We start from the raw sequence: 22694 nt of genomic DNA on the forward strand, positions 1-22694 counted from the left end.
TCTTGAGTTAAAATGAGAGTTTTTAAATAAATGCTAGAAGTAGGAAAGAGATGGTACTGCATAAGATCAAGTATGCTGAACGTGGCCTGCAGTAATGAGCCTGACTATAGCAGGGATCATCTGGCCTGGATTTAGTGGTAATGATATTTGCCCTGTAAAAGAAGTTAAAGGTTGGTCGTGAGGGAAGTGAGCAGTGAAATAGTATTATCTGCACAGCTCTGACATGAGGAATTTAGGTGTTAGAGGATGGCACACAATGTGTCAAACAACAGAGGCTGTGATTAAAACCTCTTTCTCTCAGTCATGCTTCCCACTGGTAGTCTTCACAACCATGGATCAAATTTAGCTTAGCAAGCACGAATCATTTTAAATTAAAATTTCCTTGTTTGCATCATGTCTGAATTTGATCCCCATAGGATGCTGATTTAATATAAAGTGATTTTGTGTCTATCTTCATTTTTAAAAAGACGAATTTAAAATACACGTTTATAGCATTCAGTTATACTTGAATACTAAGCCAATACTGACAATCATCAGACCAGTTATGTTACTTGCTGTCCATGTAAGAATTAGGGAAGCGTTTGGTTTGGTAGGAATTTGTGATACAGACAAGCGATGTTCCGCTCTTCAGGTTGCAGCTTCTTCTCCACCTTCTGTTTGAATAATTATTGTCAGAGAATGGAAGAAGGGGAGGAAGGAGGAATCGTGGGGGAGAGAAGCTGTCCCCATTTGTACAACCTCATGTCCAAGAACCACAGGAGCCGGAGGCTGGTAGGGCGGAGAAGGTTGCATCAGAAACATGCTAATCCTCCAGCCCCGCGCAGGAGTAAAAGACGGTGTAATTTGTCTGTTTCTTGCCTTGCAGCAAAGGGAGGGATGGAGAAAGGCTTGGGATGGGACGGAGGAATACAACACTGGCATGTTCTGCCTTGCTGCAAAGGGAGCATGTGCTGAGAAGGTGGTGTTGGCTGTACTCCCGTCGCAGGGGACAGACCAGTTTAGGTCCTGCTCCCCACGCCTTCTCTGGTTCTGCTGTCCCGCCTGCCTGCCCGCTACTGCGCTCTGGTCGCTGTTCCTGTACCTTGTCACACTTACAGTTCCTTGCAGTCCGCACCCAGTACTCCTGCTCTCACTTCACGTAGATGCTGGTGGTCGTCATCTGTCTTCTACCTGTGCCTGTGGTCACGCTCCCTTTGTGGTGCTTTCTGTGTCCCTTGGGAACTGTCATTCTGTTTTTTGATTCCCTTCCCACTATTCTGGGAATGGTTGAGTTAAAGAGGAACAAATGTGTAGCAAGTATTTGTTAAAATTAGTTAATCAACCTCCGTGTTAAACTCACTCTTATTTATTTATTTTTAGAGGTTCTGGTACCTCTCCAGTGTTTTAGTTTCTTCTTTTTCTTTCTGTTCAGGAGCTCTTTCCTCACTCCTGCAGATATTTTCCCTGTATCCTCACAGTGTTCATATATAAATATAGTACCCTGATTTGGAACATATTGTTCTGGTGCATATTGTCATACTAAAATTTGTTCACTCCTTCTAGTTGATTTGTGAGTCTGTATGCCTTTTCTGAGTGCTTTCTGCATATATCTGATACTTTTTGGATTACACTTATTTTGAAAAGGGTCTATTCTCTTTTAATCTGGATTACTTCAACCTGTACTACTTATGTGAGTGTCACTGAGGTGGTTGCCATACCCATCTTCTGTCCTGTGCATCAGAGCGAAAACCCAGGCTCCGTCACTTTGGCGAGCTGTGGGGTACAGGGATGCTCTGCGAGGAGCTGAGGGCGGTCCTCACCTCGGAGCGAGTGGCAGCTGCGGGCAATCCGAACGCGGTGAATCACCTGGTCTCAGCTTGCACCGTCTGGTGCAATCCTCTGCTCCGTTTATTTAATACGTACAGGTTTTGCAAGGTACCAGTGTCTGGAGACCAGCAGGTCTGGTGAGGCACTGTGTTGTGCCTGAGCCAGTGTGAAGGTTGCGTTTTTCTTAGTCATTGTCTTATGATAACTTTTAAATGTTCACAAACAGATCAGATGATTCCTTGCTGAGTTACTTAGACACTTATAAATGACATCTGTTTTTTTTCTAAAACGAAGGGCAATAAGGTGCAAGAATGTTTTTTGTTATAAACAGGGAGACAGTACAGTTTGTTTGTTTGTTTTGCTCGGATAGTGGTATGAACTTTCATGTAGCTCTAAGCTAGCCTGCTTTGTCATCAGTTTTTTTCAGATTTCTATTATCTTGTTTAATTTATTAGAAAGTGATGAGCTAAAAGGCTTATTATTGCATCATATTTGTACAGTGTTGTTTACTTCAGTTTATGTGTCTAAATTTTTTCCGTTACTTTTTTCAGATTAACATTGCTGCTACTTTCTACTTTTACAATACACAAGGCTTTCAAGCGTGCTAAAGAGTGTATCATCCATTTGGTTTTTGGCGAGCAGAAATCATGTTTTTCGCTATTTCTAGTGAAAATGTCATTGAAGACCTTTTGTTTTTCTAGAAAAAAAGGATGCCTCATCTGAACAGATTTTGAAGAATCTGCTTGGAAGGGATCATAGTGGTTTTCTTTTTTTTCTTTGCCTTTTGAAGGAAAACACCTCATTCCCATGCAGATACTCAGTTTATCATGCATTTTCCAGAATTGTTAGTGTATGTGAAATAATCTTTTAATCAGGCTCCTAGTCATGAGCTGTATTCAGTGCTGTTTGGAGTCTTTTGGGTGTTGGGCTGGGGCTTAAGGTGCTGTGTGGGTAACACTCCTCGACAGCAGGAGTGAGCAGGAGGGGTGTTCCTGACAGTCCTTCATAGGAAGGTGAACACAGCTTCCTTTCTCTTCTGTGTTTGTTGGAGTTTTATCTTCTGTCCTGGGAAATAGATCTCTGGGGTCGTCACTGGAATCTGTAAGAATGTGGATGAACTTGCAAGAAATTCAAATGTTGTCATCTTGGTTGTTTTGTAATGCTAAAGTATTAAATGTTGATTGGGGGGCGGAAAAAACCCATGTAAAAACTAAATAAAAATACTCTTATGAAAGTTACGTTTGCAATATAAAACAGTCAAAAAATGGAGAGGTGTAAGATGGCTCCTAGTGCTGTAGGTGACCAAGCTCATCAGAAAGAAGGCCACAGTATGTAGTAATTGGAGATGTATTAAGCACATTAAGACCCCTTCTCCATGCAGTGTGTAGGAGCAGGAGTGGTGTTTGCTGGCTGGTGACTGTCGCACTGTTTTTATATCCGTGATGTTCTCTCATATGGAGTTCCTAACCAGCTGCCTCTTGCCTCCCATCCCCATTGCTCCCCTTTGCCGTGTTCCTCTGCTCGCCGGGCTCCGGGCAGGAGCTGTTCTCCTCTGCGCGGCCGGTGGCTGTGGGGAGAGAGGTGGGAGGGGGTCCCGGCTGGTGGCAGAGGGCCGTTTGCTGCTGGGCATTCGGCTTGCTCTGTGGGAACGCCGGTACCAAAAGAAGTTGGCGTGTAGGAGTCGGGGAGGTGAAGCAGGCTCAGGGTTTGTGAAATACTCTGCTCTTAGTTGCCAGAGGAATTCCTCGCAGTTTTCTTATTAGCGGTTTCAGGATTGCATGTGTGGTGAAATTCACTGTGACACCAGACATCATCCTAATAGGTTTCTTCTCCCTAATCCACAACAAAAACACCATCGCTGTTACGAAACCAACGTTAAGATCACCTTTGACATGAGCAAAGCAGTGTGCTTTTGCCAGCTCTCAGTCTTATAAACAGCTGAACCAAAGAAATGAGTTGACCCTTTCCCTCTGTTCCAATGTCCCCTCAAGGCCCCTCTCCCCTACCCCGAAACAACCCCCAGGAACCGTGGGGACTGGCAGGCAGCTGCTGGTGAACGTCAGCTTGGAGGAGTGGAGTCTGGAGAAGTTCAACATGGTTGAAGAAGCCTTTGCTACAGAGCGTTGGCTGTGTGTAGCTGTACACGGTGCTGCCTGAAGCGCTTGTAGTATGCGTCTGTTTGCCTAAAGAATAGTTCACTGCTTTATGTCATTGTGTTTAATCCTGTTTTGTTCATGGGGGAGAACAGCTGAAAGCTTTGAAAAAGGTTTGGGAGCAGCTTTAGTCTCCATCGCCTTACCGGGCTGTGTAATGAGCCTGCGTTTCTGTGCTGCTGTTAATCTGCAAAGTTGCCTGAGGGGTTTCTTCCCCAGCTGTGGTCGAGCGGCGTTTCAAGCAGCGGTGCAGGACGGTGGTCCGTCCGTTGGAACGTGGAAGCTGTTTAACCACGCGCAGCAACACAGCATGAGGGGGTATGGACTGGGAGGGAGTAATGCAAAATCCAGTTGAAGTGGCAGGGAAAATCTGGGTAGGCAGAATGCAGTTAACCTCAGAAATACGTGTAGTGGTTAATAATGAGGATCCAGCTGGAGTGGACTCTCGTACTACAGGAAAAATATAATATCTCTTTGGCAGTTTGTAGTTCTCGCATCTGAATAAGAATACTCAGAGGGCAGAAGTGGTCCATCGCATCATGCTTAGGCAGATGTTGGTTGGAAAAGAGAGATGAAGTATTGTAACTTACATCCAGTTATCTGAAACGTGGCGGTTTCTTTGTAGTCTCGTTCTGTCTATATTTGAACTTGGCTTGAATTGGTTTGCTTTCGTCAGGTAAAATGCTTTTGTCTGAAAGGGTCAGATCACAAAACCAACCAAAAAAACCTCACTGGAAATACACTGGTTAAGCAGTAATGGGGGAAGATGTGTAGATCTTTATTTTCCATCAAAGTATTCTAGATATGTTTAGGTTTCCTGTGATTTTTAGATATATAATGTCAACTTTTGGGAAAATATGCCATGCTGAAGAAAGCAGCTCCAGCTGATCATTGTGCAGCTTTCAAATGAATTTTCTTTTTATTTAATTTAGTTGTAATGAAGCGGAAATATACACTTCAATTGGAGCAAATTTGATTCCGATTATGGTTATCTTTTCTCTGTGAAGTATGGTGATCTGTTCAAGGAGAAATTTATTTTCTCAGAGCAGGTCAGATGCAAAATATGGTAATGACTTCTAAAAGTGAGGAGATTTATAACTGGAAACTTGTGGGTAAATATGTATTTTTTTGGACTTTACCAGACAGTTGTATATCTTCCAAACTCACGTATGCTGGAAAGTAAATGTTACTGCATATGTCCTTTTCCATACATCAGTTATATTTAAACTAGATGTTCAATAAAGTGAATACATCCAAGCTTTTCTCATCTTAGCTGAAGATCAAGAACTGCAGATAATCTTAGCTAGAAAAAAAATTGAACAGAGGCCAGATATTGTGCAGTGCCGGGCTGCCACACGTAGTTATTGTGGCTTTGTCTGCTAGAACATGGAAGGTAAAGAGCCATCGCTTCTTTTCATGTTCAGAATTGCATTAAAAGCGCCTTTTAAGTTGATTTTCGGATAGGCTTTTTTCCTAGCCTAGTAACCCTCTGCAAAGGGTCTTGTGACTTACACAGTCACTAATTATGGTCAGAAAATTCAAGGGGTTGAGAGTCATCCAGCACTGAACTTTGCAAAATGGTCATAATTACTACATAAAAGCATGTTGAAGACGACAAGCAAACTTAACTGCATTGAATTCAGAGACTAAGAAACAAAGAGAAATGCTACAATAAACATTTTTTTTTGCTAGAAAATTCTGTGTTGCTGATAGGAGCCAGGGTAGGATGCTACCCTAGATAGTAGTAGAGCAATGCTTTATTTAGCTGAGATGGGGTTTAGCATGTGATTTGTCCCAATTTCTGTAGGATCAACATAACTGAAGTTGTTGATAATATAGATAATTAGTAGATGATACATTACTCTATTGTTGCTTTGTGCGTTTACTTTCTCTCCTGCCCGTTATTCTTGTTTTGTCTCCTGTTGGGTTGGTTTTGGTTTTGTTGCTTAGAGGAAATGATGAACAAAAGAAAAATATCTGATGCTAGTTTAAGTTTTGCATCATCGCCTTTGCTGGGACCAGTGCCATTTTCTATCAAATCTGTACCAAAGCCACGTGTGGCCGGCTGCTTCCTTTGTCTGTAGGACTTGTTGAGGGATCTGAATGGTGGTGCCTGGGTGCTGCGTGCTGGTAATAGTGGAGTTGTTTTTATAGTGGCAAGTAAGTTTCTGCTACAGCAGGGTGATCTTTGTTCGAAGGAGGGCATTGGGTAGATTGGGAGCACTTGCTCTTGTGGAAGGTCGTATGCCACTATAGATGCAGAACTTGCACAGTTGCAAAAATGAGATAGCTGGATTTTCCTAGGCTAATATGTCCATTTAGAATAACCCCATTTTAGGCATATCTAGCTGTTAGGACCTGCACTAAGTCTGGGAAATTTGTTTCATCTAGCAAGTTACAGTTTTCGGATTTCCTGTATTATGCAGGATTGCACAGCCTGCTGACACACCGAGTTACCATGGCAGCGGAGACACGCAGCCCAGAAGATACCTGCTGCGGGACCACACATGCAGAAAGTACCTTTCTACATATCAAAATAAGCTGCCACATGGAGTTAGCAGAGTTCTTTGTACTTGCTCTTAGAGTCTGTTTCTACAGAAACATGAAACGGTATTTTATAACTTGGCCAAAAACTAGTGGGTTTTTTTTTTCCTGTAAAGGAGAAAAAGAGAAAATGCTTCATAAAAATAATGTTGGAGAGCATAGAATGAATCACAGTATGTGTATTTTTGTACTTGCTAGATGAGTTCAAAGGCAGGGCACAAAAGATTATTTCTACCCCCTAGGAACTGAAGGCGTAGGTGACTTTCTGTCTGCTAGCGTGGAGCCGCTTTGTTGTGCTAGACGTGGACTTTGCTATGTGACCTGGCATTTAGTGCGGTGAAGTACTCTGAGTGCAAGGAGAGCAGCAAATCTGGCGACCAGTGAATGAAAAGATGGATTCAAAAGCTTCCGTGGAAGGGCATGGCTGTGTCAGAAGCTGGGATGGGATGTCCTGGGAGATACGCCTGGTTCCGCAAGTGCAAAGCCATCAATTGCCAAACACCTCTTGAAACTGATTTGCTTCTTTGTAGTAACTTCAGCTTTAATTGCACCTGGGTTTGTGATTAGGTGCCTACAGTTACGGACTTGTCTGCAGATTTAAGAAACCACAAGTAAAGCGTAAGCAAGCCATCAGAAACGGTCCCCTTGTCCCCTTGGTCTGATGTTTGTGCAGTCGTCCCCTTGACCTTCAGGTTGTGTTCGAATGCGAGATCGGGTTGTGCTCGGCTGTTCTGCAGCCGCGGAAGAAGCAAGCAGGCAGGGAGCGGTCCTGGCTGCCGTCCTTTAGCTGACGAAGACACCCTGAAGGGCTCAGTGGGCCTCCTCACTGACCCAGCTCCACGGGCTCAGGCCGTGCGTGAAGGGAGGCAACAAGCTGCTCCCACGGTGCGAGAGGGGGTTTGGGGGGACAGTGGGGTCACATCCAGATACCCTGAAATCAGGCTGGTTTGGTAGTCCGGAAACTACCGTCTGCCAGCCGTTCGTCTGCAGGACGGAGATGAATTTGGCGGTCAGCCTTCCCTGTCGAACACGTCGCAGCTGGCACTCAGAACCACGACAGAATGATGCTGCTGCCGCCGCCAGTCCCGTGCTCCCGGCTGCTCGGCCGTGGCTCTGGCGGCAGAAGCTCGAACGCCCTTACGCGGGTGAAGACTCTGTAGGTCAGACATTTGAAGTTAGTAAATTGTCGGAGAGAATGTGCTTTGTTTGCAAGTGACTGATTGGCGTGAGCTGTTTGGGTTTTGAAATGAAAGTCACGACCATCTTTTTTTTGCATATGTGGTATTGAGAATGGAAAGTCGTCGTAACCGCTTGGGCTAAACTTTAAACTTCATCCATTGCTTATTGATGTGTGCATGTTTGTGGTGTAGTGGAATATGAGATGTTTTGATACATCCTATGCTGTTCTAAGTGAAAGGTTGATACTTTTAAGAAGGTAGATTTTTTTTTCTGTTTGTTGTTTGTTTGTGAACAGGTGGTGCTGCAATTCCTAGAGAGCATTTGAACTCTGCCTTGTTGTTAAAAGCCACTTAGGTCTGACTAATCAGAATTTCCTAGATCAGAATTGCGATCTCAAAACGTTTTCTGTTTTATTATGTAGTGGAATCATTGTCTTCTTACTTATTTCTTTGACGTGTTTAATATTTGGACCGATCCTCTTCTGTTGTTTGGGTTGAAAAGCCCAAGCCGTGACGTGTGCCCTTTGGGTTAAGTTTAGTAGAAGCACAGAACGAGGAGAAAAATCATTCCTATTCCATGATATAAAATTATACATGTAGTAGGGAATTTTCCTTTCAATTGCAGACCTCTAGATTACCTACTACATTACAGAAGTAGTAAAATTCTGTTTTATTGGAGTGTAATGTAGTAAGCTTTAGTGAAAATGATGCCTTAGCTATCACATACTCAGAATATTAGAAACGTTTATGGTTTAAAGGGTGTGTCTTGTCTACTGAAGCACAGAGCAGGAACCGGGAGGTGTTGAAGTGGAGCTGTAAAGTGACCATTTTGTAAGATGATGTCCCACGATGATGTTCCTTTGGCAGAAGAGATGGCGGTTGGTTAGCCTCATCGCTTGAGAGGGAAATACTGCAGCGGGGGGAGAGTGTTTTATTTCAGTTAACGATTTCTTCTTCAAGCCATCTCTGTGAACATACTGGAAACTTTCATGTACTTGCAAGACACAAGGCACGTAATGCATCCTTTGAGAGCTGAGGGACTGCAGAGAGTCGCTCTGGTGCAGGGACAGCCTCTTCTGGAGGGTCCTACCGCCCCAGGGCTGGACCAGAGGCTCGTGGTGGGACCTGGGTGCCCCTGGCGAGGTGCGCTGCGGCCCTTCCTGCTGGCCGGCCTCCTTCGGCACCGGGGTTTGGTTAGGAAATCTTTCCTAAGCTGTGAAATAACATTGACAGTGGGTTTTTTGGGGTGGGATAGTAAAGTTGCTCCACAGTAGTGGATAGGAGACAGTTAAGTCTTTTACAGCCTCCTTTGAATAGCAGTTGGGTGAAATCCTTTATCTCCAGCCTTGCATTGTATTAGATAAGGACCAGGAAGCATCAGTATTTATATTACCAAGTTGCAGGTGCTTAGTTTTGTATTATTCCTAGAATCACAGACGTGATTGTTCCTACATTACCACTTTTTTTTTTTTTTATAAAGACTTTGTTGCATAAATGTTGCTGCCAGGTTGTATTGCTCAGAGTAACTGATATCTCTTTTCGATTACTTGTATGCATTTTGAAACAAAATCAGTAAAATGTACAAGATGAATGTGTTATTTTTTCCAGGCAGCAAAGGAAGGTGATACAGTTTAGGCTGAAGTTGTTTGTGTCTCTGATGTTTCATCAGTTACAGTTGACAGAAAAGAATAAATACATCTGGATTATGTTCATCAGACATCAGGAGGAGCGAATCAAAACTCGGATGTTGGTTATTTATAGCTATTTACAAATATTTTACCTTAAAAAAATATTTGGAACAGGGAAGAGATTATTTTCTGTAACTTCTTTAAAAGTTTTATTTTCCTTCATATACTGTGCCAAGCAAGAGCCTTATTCAGTTTTCCAAGTTCTCCAGCACATAATAGTTAAATGTTTTTATGTCAATTAATATTGTCAGGAAGTCGGTTTGAACAGCGTTGGAAAATGGAAGTAGTTGGCAGAACTGGCTAATTTCACTGAATTTCCTTTTGCTAAAAATATCTCTAAAAGGAGCTCTCCTTTTGAGATACAATGAATGCTTGTTTGACTGTAGTTTCGAATTGATGGTGACTCTTGTCTTTTAACCAAAAGGGCTTGAAAAATATGAATAACCTTTTGAGACGTATTTAGCTTCTTCTGTGGTATATGTAATTATGTTCGCATACACCAAAAGTTTACATACATGCTTAACGATGTCTGTGAGTAACTCTATCAGCTGGAATGATCTGCAATAGAAACAAAAGTTCTGTCGAGAAGCTGATGTGAAGTTGAGCATTTAATTTGCATACGTCTTGGTAGGATTAAAGAGTTCTGAGTGCAGCTGCCCTGGTGAGTTTTGTCTCAAAACTTGGTCATTAATTTGTGAAATGGCAAGATTTTATTCCTGCTAATTGAAAGCATACAGCATCAGATAGGTGAGTTTTAGATAGGTTGCAATGGCAACTGTGAAAGTTATAAACTACTAGAAATAGGAGAAGTTTCATATAGTTGTTCAGGTCCCGTGCTGCCTGTGCGTTATGATACAAGGTCGTCACCGTGTTCTTTGCTGAGAGAGTTGTCAGGCATGGGAACAGGCTGCCCAGGGAAGTGGTGGAGTCACCATCCCCCCCTGGAGGCCTTCAAAAAACGTGTAGATGTGGCACTTCGTAACATGGTTTAGCAGGCATGGTGGGGTTGGGGTGACGGTTGGACTTGATGATCTTAGAGGTCTTCTCCAACCTCAAATATTCTATGACAGCCTAGGAAGCCCTTCCAGGGAGCCTTCTGCTGCCAGGACCTCCTGCAAGATGTTGGGGTCTTGGGGGTGTCCCTAGCTCTGGAGAGGTGAGGCTGTTCCAGTCGAGGCATTCTCTTTAATGCACCTCCCCCAGCGTTGGCTTTTATTGTGTGTTATCTGGAGAAGTTCCCGCCATAGGCTTTTTCTTGTTAGAAGTGCTGGTTGTGGTTATTTGTGGTATTAGAGAATTACTTTATTTTGGAAGAAAGGGGCTAAACCTTCTCATCCTCTTTAAAAAAGAAAGTACATTTTGCAGTCTCTGGCAGTAATTAAAATGCTCAGTAAAGAGATCAGAATGACATAGCTGCAGTGAATTGAACTGTTCGCCTTCTGCCACTCTGAGCAGGGAGCGTAGTTTGAAGGGCTGCTGCACTGCGAGCTTGGCTCCAGTTTCTGCGCGTTAGAAAAACCACGGCTGGCTGTGGCTTGCCTGCACGCTGACTGCCTCTGAACAGCTTTCACTGTGAGGAGAGGTTCAGGTCTCTGGTCCTGACCCTTTGTATCGCTCTGAATTTTCTTTGTATGTTTCAGATGATGTTTTTAATGATGTTTCAATTTTTATCTTTTTGTATGGGCAAAAGATTTTTGTTCTTTACCAGAAAATGAAATGTTACACTGACATATTGAAACAGGAACCTTTCCCCCCTCGCTTTTTTTTTTTTTAGGTACAATTAAAGTAATTGCTAATGAAGACAGTGAAATGCATGCAGATTATTTGGAGCATTTGCACTATCGAGCTGCTGAGAGCACTAATCTCCAGTCATCTTTCCTTTTTGAGGCTCTTTCAAAACCTCCTTCAGCTGGAGCGCATGTAAGAAATGACCCAAATCCCTTGGTGGGTCCTAAATTTGATTAAATTGGGAGCTCCTGAGAGCAGCAGCCCTGTGTGTGTTTTGCACTGTAGGGGCTGGATTTGGAGCAGTAACTGTCTGGCACTGCTACGTGGCTGAGTTTTCTCTGTATTACCAGAATTTAGAAACTGACTGTGTTAGTTCTCAATTCTTTGTGTTACCTTAAGTATTGAAAACAAGTTGTCAGGCTTTTCAGGCTCCCACCCTTTAGTCAGCTGGATTTTTTGCGTTTGGAGTCATTATGTTTCCTATTGACGCAGTTTTACAAGCACACAGATTATACAGTGCTGAGAACAAGTTTTAAAATATAATGTTGGGAGCTTGGTAATCCTGAGAATAGGTCAGGGTAATGGATGGTGTAAAAGCTGGATGGAAATCTTAAGGATGCAGTAAGGAAGGAGCTGCTGCTGCTTGCTGCTGCTAGCAGACGGCCGTGGTCCTTTACGACCGAGTTGTCCAGAACACAGTAACTGGAGGCAGTAGGGTTTTTTTTGATATTATGGGGTGTGTAGCACACACTTTGTGATACTGCATCAGTAATGAATTGGACTGAAGGACTGGAAGCCACCTCCTGGGGAAGGTTCTCTTTTGGGCGTTGTCGCTGAACACTTTGATTCACAGCTGAGGTAAAGTGACTTGCCCTTCTTACCGTCCTTAAATAGATTTTTTGTTACTTTTTTTTTTAATGTGAATGAATATATTGAGTAGAGTGTGCTCCTTTGTGTTCTCCAAGCACATGTTTATACTTGAAGGCAAGCATACATAGCATAACTGGCAATTAAAAATAGTTACTTGAGCTGTGCTAAAAAATGTTTGTATTTCTAGTACTTGCTGATGGCTTAAGAATGCAAAATATTATTTAATTGATTTTGATAAATTAAATTTTGAAGCTTTATGAACTTGTGCAGAAGATGGAATGCCAGGACAGTGACACAGCTCCTGTAGAGATTTTAAGGGTATTTGAACATAGCTCTGGGGGCTGGGAAACCAGGTGCTCTGCTGAGATACAAATTTTCTTCATCAGTGAGTGCAGCCTGACAAGGGAAAGTTGATTCTGGGCTAAAAGGTGGACTAGCGTGGAGACATGAAATGATCGTTGCCATTGATTGACCATTTATTTTCTTCCACAAAGATACATTCAAAAAGCCTCTCGAGTATTCAGAATCGTGAAATTCTCGGGCATGTCGTGTGTTTTGAATTGAAGCATGAAGCAAAGCTACTTTCTGTGATGCGTGATGATTTTGTAAAAATGTAAATGGGGCTTCATAGGTTTCAGACATCTGTTCACTTATTAGGCTGCATTATAGTCATTGGGAGGGGAAATTCAAGACACTGTCTAAAGATATGTTGTATCCTACTCTCATGAGAAATTCCTTCATAATTTTACTTGTCTTGAAGCATAATATGTTACTACTTCTGAGCTTTCAGTTGACTTTTTGATAGGTTTATTTGAAAAATCCTCATGTTTTCATCCTCCGAACATGTGAAGCTGGTGATGAGATTCTGCTCCCTGTTAAAAGCGCAGACTTGCGGTTCAGAGCCACTCAGGAGCGAGATCTCCAGGCGCAGTGTTCGTCTTACAGTAGCATATTAGAATTCACTGTAGATCGAATTGAGGTTCTTTTGTGCTGAAGGAATAAGCCCGTACAGGTTTGTTTGAAGAGGCCTGCACTTCAAATTATAGCAGATCTTTATTGACTGATTGGGCGTGGAAGGGGGAGAGAATATTCATGTTGATGACCAGAGTGTTATGCTAAGAACTAGCTAAGAAGCAAGACGGTGACTCAAATGTGGTACTGAAGGCAGTATTGTGTTTAAGAATTGTCATTTTTCTTTCCTCATGTATACTACCTAGTATAGCTCTTCTACCACAGTGAGTCTTCTGAGCGGTGAGTGTAGTATTTTTGTTTTAGCTCTGGGTTTTTCATTGACGTTTGGAGAGAAGGACAAATCATTGACTTGAGTTAGGGAGCACAGGCTTGATGTAGAAACATTCAACACTTAACTGGAAGTTATGTTTTATATTTATGCTAATTTTGGCTTCTCTTCTCTCTGTGTTACAGAAATACTAATACAGAGCGTTTGACCTTCTAATCTCTACAGCTGAATCTCCTGATACCAGGATTAGGAAAGAGTGCCTTCCGAACCAATATGTAGCAAATGGGCATCGCACCGCCGAAGCTCCTCCCTTGGTTCCATGCGTGCATGTTTTAAGGATCCTTGTCGCCTCAGCAGTGAATTGTTCTTGTGAACTTCAGAAACGGATTTCATGTGGTGCTTGCTAAACGTTGAGTCACCATGAGTAGTAATCTAGGAAAAGAAAAGGACTGTAAAGAGAAGGATCCAAAAGTCCCATCGTCAAAAGAAAGGGAGAAGGAGGCCAAAGCCTCTGGAGGATTTGGGAAAGAGAGCAAAGAAAAGGAGCCTAAGACCAAAGGGAAAGATGCCAAAGATGGAAAGAAGGACTCCAGTAGCACGCAGCCTGGGGTAGCTTTTTCAGTGGACAATACGATAAAAAGACCTAATCCTGCCACAGGTACCCGCAAAAAATCCAGCAATGCTGAAGTGATCAAAGAGCTAAATAAATGCCGGGAAGAGAATTCAATGCGCTTGGACTTGTCCAAGAGGTCAATACACATGCTTCCATCAGCTATCAAAGAGCTAACGCAGTTAACAGAACTTTATTTATACAGTAACAAACTGCAGTCCCTACCAGCAGAGGTGGGCTGTCTTGTGAACCTGATGACACTGGCCCTGAGCGAAAACTCGCTTACCAGTTTGCCTGACTCTCTTGATAACTTGAAGAAACTGCGCATGCTTGACCTGCGGCATAACAAACTTAGAGAAATCCCTTCGGTGGTGTATAGGCTAAGCTCTCTCGCCACTCTTTACCTACGCTTTAATCGTATAACTACTGTGGAAAAGGATATCAAAAACTTGTCAAAGCTCACCATGCTTAGCATACGAGAGAACAAAATCAAGCAGCTACCTGCTGAAATTGGTAAGCAACTACACTGATTGAAAGTTTAATTCTGTGCTTATGTTCCATCTTGGAATTCAGTGAAGTATACCTAAGCTGCCACTTCTCCAGGTGCCCTTCTTCATTTAAAACTGCATAAAATTATGCTCTTGATCGTACTGTTGCAGTGTTAGCTTCTACTGAGTGTAATCAATACCTTGGATTTTAAAAAAAAAAAAAAAAACACAAAAGCCTTTTTTCTTCATCTGTTATCTTAACATCAGATGTATCTTGTTTTTGTCTTTGCCTTGTGCTTTCACACACTTGTGTCTTCAGAGCCCAGACGGTTTAAAAAAAAAAAACAGATACAGGGACATATTTCATTTTAAGATTTCTTTATAAATCATTTATGAGCTGTTGCAAGGTATAAACACATTATGGGCATGTTACAGAGGGGTGTGACCGTGGTAATACAAGGTAGAATAAGTAGCTACATGCTATTACCATGAGCAAGCTGTTGGATGCCGTAACAGTTAATAATATAGGTTAATGATTTGTGAAAGCCTCTACCTTTTATAAGTCATGAATATATTAATACATGGACTCTTAATACAAAGTGACCAAATGTTGTGTGCATGGCTGATGATTCTTATGACTTTTTAATGACTAATACTTGTTTTTCCAAACATTGTTACAGAAGTTTGGAAGATGGTGAAATAGGATGAAAGTGGCTTATTAATTTAAATAGCTTATTACCAAAAATGTGCTGGAGTAGCTGTATATCAAGAACTCCAAAGTTGTTGCTAATAGGTTCTGCTTCGTGGAAAACATCTCTTTATCACACCGTTCTCAAGTAGTATTTGAGCCACGTACATGCCTCATGAAAGGGAGATTCTATCATTGGTGTGTTTTTCTACGTATCACTAGTTTTTAAAATGTAAGCGTAGCTTAGTCCTTTAGGGGGAGGGGGAACGTAAACTTCATGCAGTTAAGAAACTGCTTTGACTTTCTTCAACTGTGGAAAAAAAACTTGTAAAAGCCCTTGTAACTCTGTGAGTAATAATTCTCGCACCCTGTTTTTAAAAGCTGATGTGGGACTTTTTCCAGTTAACCAAGCCAGCGTGTGAGTATGTAAAGTGTGACTGAAGCTGGCCCCTACGCTTGCTAATTGTGCAAAGCTTGGGACATGCTCTTGTTTGGATCCCTAATAGATCTTTTTCAATGCAACAGCGGTTGCCTCATTCTCCTGCACCTCGATACGAAAGATACATAAGATAACATGTTCTTGATGGCAGGAACTCCTGGGCACGTCTGAAGCTGCTAATCACGTTACCAGCAGCGGCCGGTGCAGACAGCTTCCGTAAGTGATAACAGGAGCGCAGAAGGGTAGCGAGGCTGTCAGCTGTCGGTCGGTCTCAGTCTGTGCTTCCCTGTAGCTGCCACTGGAATGGATTCTGCTATAGCCACAGAAACATTTGTTTGCTAGGCAAAAATTAAATGGTTAATGGTGGTATGTTTTCTGATCAACATGATTTGTGAGTTGGCGCTAGCATCTTGGCAGTCCTGGGGATTTCCCCTGGGAGAATGAAGGAATACAATTTTGACCTATTTTGACACTGCAGTTAAAGTCCAACAGCCTCTTTGAACCTTTTACTAATCAGAGAATCATACTGGAAACCATGAGGCTGAGGTTTGCAAAAAAAAAATGCAGCGACAGGACAAGGGGCAATGGGCACAAATTGAAGCATGAGAAGTTCCATCTGAACACGAGGAAGAACTTCTTCACTCTTAGGGTGATGGAGCACTGGAACAGGCTGCCCAGGGAGGTTGTGGAGTCTCCTTCTCTGGAGATATTCAAGACCCGCCTGGACAAGGTCCTGTGCAGCCTGCTCTAGGTGACCCTGCTTTGGCAGGGGGTTGGACTAGATGACCCCCAGAGGTCCCTTCCAACCCCTACCATTCTGTGATACCGCGTGTTTCTACATACGTTGAAGAAATTGTGGCCAGTTTAGCTGGCTGAGCTGAATTACACAATTGTCAGTACCTAATATCTGTTCGTGGCTCAGTTATTAAATGTAATCTAGCAGAGGGCTAGCTTCTGAGGTTCAGCTGGGGGTAGTACTGCATACATTTAAATTAATACTAGTGTGTGAAGAAAAAAAACTTTTGTGAGGTGTTGCGTTGCAGTGTTTGGTGTTGCCCTTGAGAAACTTTTGGTAGGTATGTGTGATACGGCAGCCATTATTGCTGCTGCTGGAACCTCTTTGTTTCTTAACTGCTTTGTCTGTTGAATTCTTACGGTAAAGTCTACGTTAAAGTATGTAATTTCTGTATGTGTTTGTTCACAGTCGTCTTGAAAGAGATCATGTGTCACGGTTTCATGGAGAAATTTAGTAGATATATGTATCGTAAAGGAATATATGGGACTTGCTTCTATTTTTTTTTCATTCTTGTCTTGATATGCATACAGGCAGTATTCTCAGTTCTTTATCAAAACCTAGCTTGAGAACATTAACTACTCTGCTTCTGCTTTGTATCCAGCAGTTGGCTGTGCCTTTATTTGTATTGTGATAACGCCCATGTTCCTTGTTACGGGTCAGCACCTCATTGTGGAAGGCATTTTAGAAGTGCAAATGCAAGATGACTGTCACCCTTATGAAGAATTTTGAAGGGAAATTGCTATGTTGAACAGCATCCTTTTTTATTCAAAGTAATTTTCTCTGACTAGATTGCCTACAATTGAATCAGTTGAAAAATAAATTAGTTAAAGGATTTCTAAGTTTAAGTAACACAAATAATTTTAACGGCTAAGACATACAGAACAGGCATCTGAAAACCTTTTTCCTCAAATAGTAAAAATACTCAACATAGTTTCACTTTTGTAATTGATTGCGACTCCCTCACTTTCGTGAATCTTTGCTCTAGTACAAAGTTGGTATGTTTGAGTTGGAAACAAGCTGAAATGAAACTACTGAGAAATGTGTGTCTTACTTTCCAATGGAATTTCTCTGTTTCTTTGAACACTTGTTATTTCTCTACATTTTACATGTGCACTTTAAAAAAAAACTTTCCTTTTAAGTTCCAAAGATTTTAATCCCTTGTATGTTTATAGCATAGTTCCTACATACTGTATACAAGCAAACACTCTTATATTATCAGTTTGTAAATAACACAGAATTTTTTCTTCCTGCAAAGCGGGAAGTAAAATGAGGCCATTATCTTTTATAAAGCAATATCACGCGGAGCATTTCAAATTCTTTTTAAAAATACCCCATTGTTCTAAGGTCTAAGGCTTACATGTCTGATGGTGAGCTAGTGTGCTTGTTCATATTTTTAAAAATGCAAAGTTTATGTAATCCGCTGACTTGTCCAGCGAGGAAGAGCCTTGCAGCAGTCAGCTGCCCTGTGTTTTGCTAATCTGGTACACAGCTATGCGAAGAACCCTGGGTTTTCTTTACTTCGTCTTTTGGAGGTAGATGTGCTACAAAAGGTTGCCTTGGACAAAAAAAACAAAAACCCCAGGCTTCAGCCTGGAAGATGGGATGTTCCTACTGTTCCCTCGAAGAGTCAGTGTTGAGTGTGGTGGAATTAAAGTCTTACCATGGTGCTAGAGACTTGTGATGGCTTTCACTACCACTGAACACAAAATATCAGTTCTGTATAATTATAAAAGGCTTTCCAATTTTAGTACCTTGCTGCTTTAATATAGAGGGTCACCTGATTTGTAAGCAGTCGTCCCATTTATTTACTCTTCTAGGAATCTGTAGTCTCCAGCCTTATAAAATAAAGTTTATTTTCCTTCTACTCTTGCTGACAGAAATTGAAAGTAGGTCCTGGAGACTTAAATGTTCTGATATTTGAGAACTTTCTTCCAACACCAAATGTGTCTACCACCAGTTGATTTTTGTGCCACTGATGTTTCATTGTGCTTAGATGCAGTGCTTTCCTTCCATTGCTTACATTTGCTCTCTCACTTTATGTGCCGACCGCAGCAGTTCTGTCTTCTCCCAGCCATTACTCAGACCACAATTTTTAGTCTTGCCTAAAACCCCCTTCCCTTTGTCAACCTTCTATCCATTTTCTGTGTTGTCCTATGTTTTGAATGCTGACCTTGCTTGATTAGTTTGAATATACCAGTCCAGATGAGAGTTTCCCTCGTTGTGCTGGAGGTGTCTCTGTACATCTATCTACATCTATCTGTACATCTACCTATCGACTTCTCTGTTCTCTCTCTTTGCCAGAGGTCAAACCTGAGATCCTAGCAGAAATCTACTCTTTTTTACACTACAAAATTTGATACAGTTTCCATAATTTTTTAGTTACCTTTCTCTTCCAATGCCTCTAGTTTGCTAGAAGACTCTTGCTTTCTGACCAAGTCATTGCTGAAGACACTGTACAAGATTGGTCTTGAGGTGGATTCTTAAGAGCCATGAAGAGGTAACCTCCATCCAAGCTGGTATTTTACTTTCAGTCTTGTTACATCCATAGCAAGTTGTAGTCAATTCCTCAGGTATCTTGAAATCTTCTACTAGTCACCTCAGTCTCCTAGTTATTTTCTGCGTGCTACTACATCAGACATCTTTGTGGAGTCTAGGTTGACTAGATGAAATAAACTAGATCTCCCATATTTTTGTAGAAGACTGTTAACTCGTTATGACAAACTAACGTTTTACTGATGTTTTTTCAAATCACTATTTATCTGTCTCTGTTTTCATGCCTTTGATGCCTTTTGTTAATGTTTCCTGCAAATTCTGTTGCTCTGTGTAGTGTTTAGATGACTCTGAGGTCGTCGGAATCTCCCCTTGTTACTTCTCCTATCTTACATTTTGAATGGATAGTCTCCAATCCTGTGGTAGCGTTCCTTGTTTGATAGATGACGTGTAGAAACTACTACTGGTCATGTGATTTCAAAATAAGTTTCTAGAAACGCTTATCTAGAACATTTACTGTTCGCTGTGCACGCATACAGTATTAATACTTGTGAGAAATAGATTCCTTGTAGGGAGACCTGAAACTAACTCTGAAACATTTCTTAAAAGCCTGAGTGAAGGTCAAACATTTGACCAAATGTTGTTTGCAGAACGCAGAGTTGATCAGATTTTTAAGCGAAACTGCTTTAAAACAACTGACCTGTTACGATGTGTATTGTCTTGAGGAAAACTTCGAAGAGGTGAACCTACCAGCAGTGAGCTGCTGGGAAGTAGTCTGAAGTTTGGGCTTTGAACTGTCTTTAGCAGTTGAACAACACAAACTTAAATGAGGTGACTACACTGGGGGAAAAGTTGCTTTGCATTTAAGACAAATGTTTTGGTGAGAAAGAGGAAGTGTTGTTATCTGTAGTTAGTAAGCAGATGTGTGTGTTTCTGGTCTTTTTTCCCCCAGAATAATGCAGTACCTCTCACAGAATCACAGAATGTTCGGGATTGGAAGGGATCTCTGTGGGTGATCTAGTCCAACCCCCCTGCCGAAGCAGGGTCACCTACAGCAGGCTGCACAGGACCTTGTCCAGGCGCGTCTTGAATATCTCCAGAGAAGGAGACTCCACAGCCTCCCTGGGCAGCCTGTTCCAGTGCTCCGTCACCCTCAGAGGGAAGAAGTTCTTCCTCATGTTCAGACGGAACTTCCTATGCTTCAGTTTGTGCCTATTGCCCCTTGTCCTGTCACTGGGCACCACTGAAAAGAGCTTGTCCCGATCCCCCTGACACCCACCCTTAAGATATTCATAAGCATTTATAAGGTCCCCTCTCAGCCTTCTCTTCTTCAGGCTGAACAAGCCCAGCTCCCTCAGCCCTTCCTCGTAGGAGAGATGCTCCAGTCCCCTCATCATCCTCGTAGCCCTCCGCTGGACTCTCTCCAGTAGCTCCTCATCTTTCTTGAACTGGGGAGCCCAGAACTGGACACAGTACTCCAGATGGGGCCTCACTAGGGCAGAGTAGAGGGGGAGGAGAATCTCCCTCGACCTGCTGACCACACTCTTCCTAATGTATCCCAGGATCCCATTGGCCTTCTTGGCAGCCAGGGCACACTGCTGGCTCATGGTTAACCTGTCATCCACCAGCACACCCAGGTCCCTTTCCACAGAGCTGCTCTCCAGCAGGTCTGCCCCAAGCCTGTACTGGTGCATGGGGTTGTTCCTCCCCAGGTGCAGGACCCTGCACTTGCCCTTGTTGAACCTCATCAGGTTCCTCTCTGCCCAACTTTCCAGCCTGTCCAGGTCTCACTGAATGGCAGCACAGCCTGCCGATGTATCCACCACTCCTCACAGTTTAGTGTCATCAGCAAACTTGCTGAGGGTACATTCTAACTCTTCCTCTCATTCCCTTGCATCCAGATGCTTTATTATAGGTAGAATGATGACCATAAGGTTTCCTGTCTTTTCAACATTCAAAAGGCTTCTTAATTTTAAATAGTAGTTTACTCAACTGAACTCACTCAGTAAACTGAAAAATGAAGAACATGTTATCTGTACTATGGAAGAAAATAGTCTTTTAGTTACTTGGCAAATTCAGGCTTTAGGTACCTAGTGAATCATTGCGCCTAGTCAGTCAGTTACTGATTTCTCTTAACACTTTTCCTGCAACGTATATATTGCTTCTGTGTTTTTAATGCGATTCACATTATTTTAATAGACTGCATAGTAAGCTGAGGTCTTGATGTACATTGTTGTATTTTCACATATAAATAGATTTTTTTTGAATAAGATCTAAAAATACTTTAAAATCCATTTAACCGAAAACGTAGTCTGAGGTGGTGTGTTGGAGTTTTTTTTTAATCCTTTTTTTGGCATGTTTAGCCAAAAGCTCTGTTCAAGAGTAGCTGAATTAGGGGGAGCTTTTGTGAAATGGCTGTGCTGATGTGTAACAGCTTTGCAATGCTGAAAGGTGCAATATCCGCTCCCCTCCTGACAGCTTCCCAGCCGCTCACTCCTCCTGCCTCCTTCACCTGGGCCGCACCGTGGTGAGCGGATTGACCTCACTGGACTGGCAGAAAAACGCTAACGGTTTTGCTACTGTTGTTGTCTGTTACTTTAGTGAGTTGAAATGGGTGAAGTTTCAGATTAGACTGAAGCTGCTGTAGGAGGAGGAGCGGGAGAGCGCGAAGTGGAACAGGGAGAGCTGGACCGCCCTGAGCTGTTAGATCTCCCGCTTGTGAAGCCTCACCGGTAGGATGGCTCACGTTGTGTAAACCCGCGTGCAGCGCACAGCAGGTGGTTTGAAGAAGGATGGATTGCTGTCTGCAGAAAGCCATTGGAAATGCATCAGGTTATATTTTCAGAATCTCTTTTTCTGCTTTTCCCCCCTGCTTTCTGTGTCTCGTTCCACAAAACCCTGTGTAGCTTGTTGGAGTCCTAGGAGCATCAACTCAGCCCCATCTTCCTGAAGCAATTTCTTGTTACGTTTTTATGTAAAGTTTCTTGATGGCAAAGCTACTCTATGTTGTTCTTTGTGAACCTAGTCTTTCCACCTAACAATGGTGATAAATTTTCAGAGTGCATCTTGCCTGGTGTGCTGCTTCTGACAGCCCTAAGCAAACACCTGCATAAAACCAGGGTAAATGTGTATATGAGGCTTAACCTGACTCCTTTCTAGATCCAGCTGTTTTCATATCGGGGATTTTCTGAGTCTGATGCTGCTTGTCGCTTTAGTAATTCTCAGTAGACTTCTCTTCCAAGGCCTTGACCGTTTTTTTCCTTTAAACTCCTATAAATGCTTTGCATCCCTAGCAAGGTCCACAAGTTTGCTTTGAATGTTGTTTTTAACTAAAAGGTCACTGTTATGCAGATGTTGAATATATACACATACCGAGTGCAAAAGCAGGATTTACCTGTTCACTCGACTGTGGAATCTCTGGTGGCATCCATGAAATAAAACTTTAACAGAAAGATTTCCATGTGGAAGCTTTGCCAAAAGACAATCAGGAGGGATAATTGTGGACATGAGTTCACAAGGTGGACTCCAGCTTCATCGCCATATCTGGTAAATTGTCCATTCCACTGAGATCAAAAAGTTGAAGATTAGAATGGAAGAATGTGAGCACTTTGGTGAGTCAGATAGTCAGCACGAGAAGGATGAAAACCAGAGGAACTATCTTGGGATGAGGCCAAGCAAATGCTTCAGTTTGCAGGCTGTTACTTAAGCAAGCTTTTTCCATTTCTTGTATTGAGAGTTTTATTGCATTCCTCCATGTTGTGTTGAAGGAATTGTTTTACACAATGGAGTTGATAATATTTTCTCTGCAAGGACAAGGTTGCGTCTTATACCAGTTTTGGATGTTTTTGTCATCTTAGCACACACAGCTCACATAGAAATGATATTGTCCACATGGTTGAAATTACATTTACATAGTTTCTGCAAGTTTGTTAGGACTCCAAATATTGTGTTTTCTGTCTGTGAATGCAACTCTTAT

The 22694-nt window shown here is 42.3% G+C and overlaps 1 protein-coding gene across 4 annotated transcripts in view; it reads left to right on the plus strand.

Moving 5' to 3' along the window:
- Nucleotides 1-22694, plus strand: part of SHOC2 (SHOC2 leucine rich repeat scaffold protein) — a 67711-nt gene that overhangs the window by 12990 nt on the left and 32027 nt on the right. For 3 of the 4 annotated variants that reach the window (XM_075423733.1, XM_075423736.1, XM_075423735.1), the window contains exon 2: nt 13393-14330. In XM_075423733.1, the coding sequence (XP_075279848.1) occupies nt 13628-14330 (703 nt within the window). In that variant the 5' untranslated portion in view covers nt 13393-13627. Of the gene's footprint in view, nt 1-11143; nt 11290-13392; nt 14331-22694 lie in introns of all 4 variants that reach the window. The other variant, XM_075423734.1, reaches the window with a different exon arrangement.

This window comes from Opisthocomus hoazin, chromosome 6 (assembly GCF_030867145.1).
Source record: "Opisthocomus hoazin isolate bOpiHoa1 chromosome 6, bOpiHoa1.hap1, whole genome shotgun sequence".
Classification (NCBI taxonomy): Eukaryota; Metazoa; Chordata; class Aves; order Opisthocomiformes; family Opisthocomidae; genus Opisthocomus; species Opisthocomus hoazin.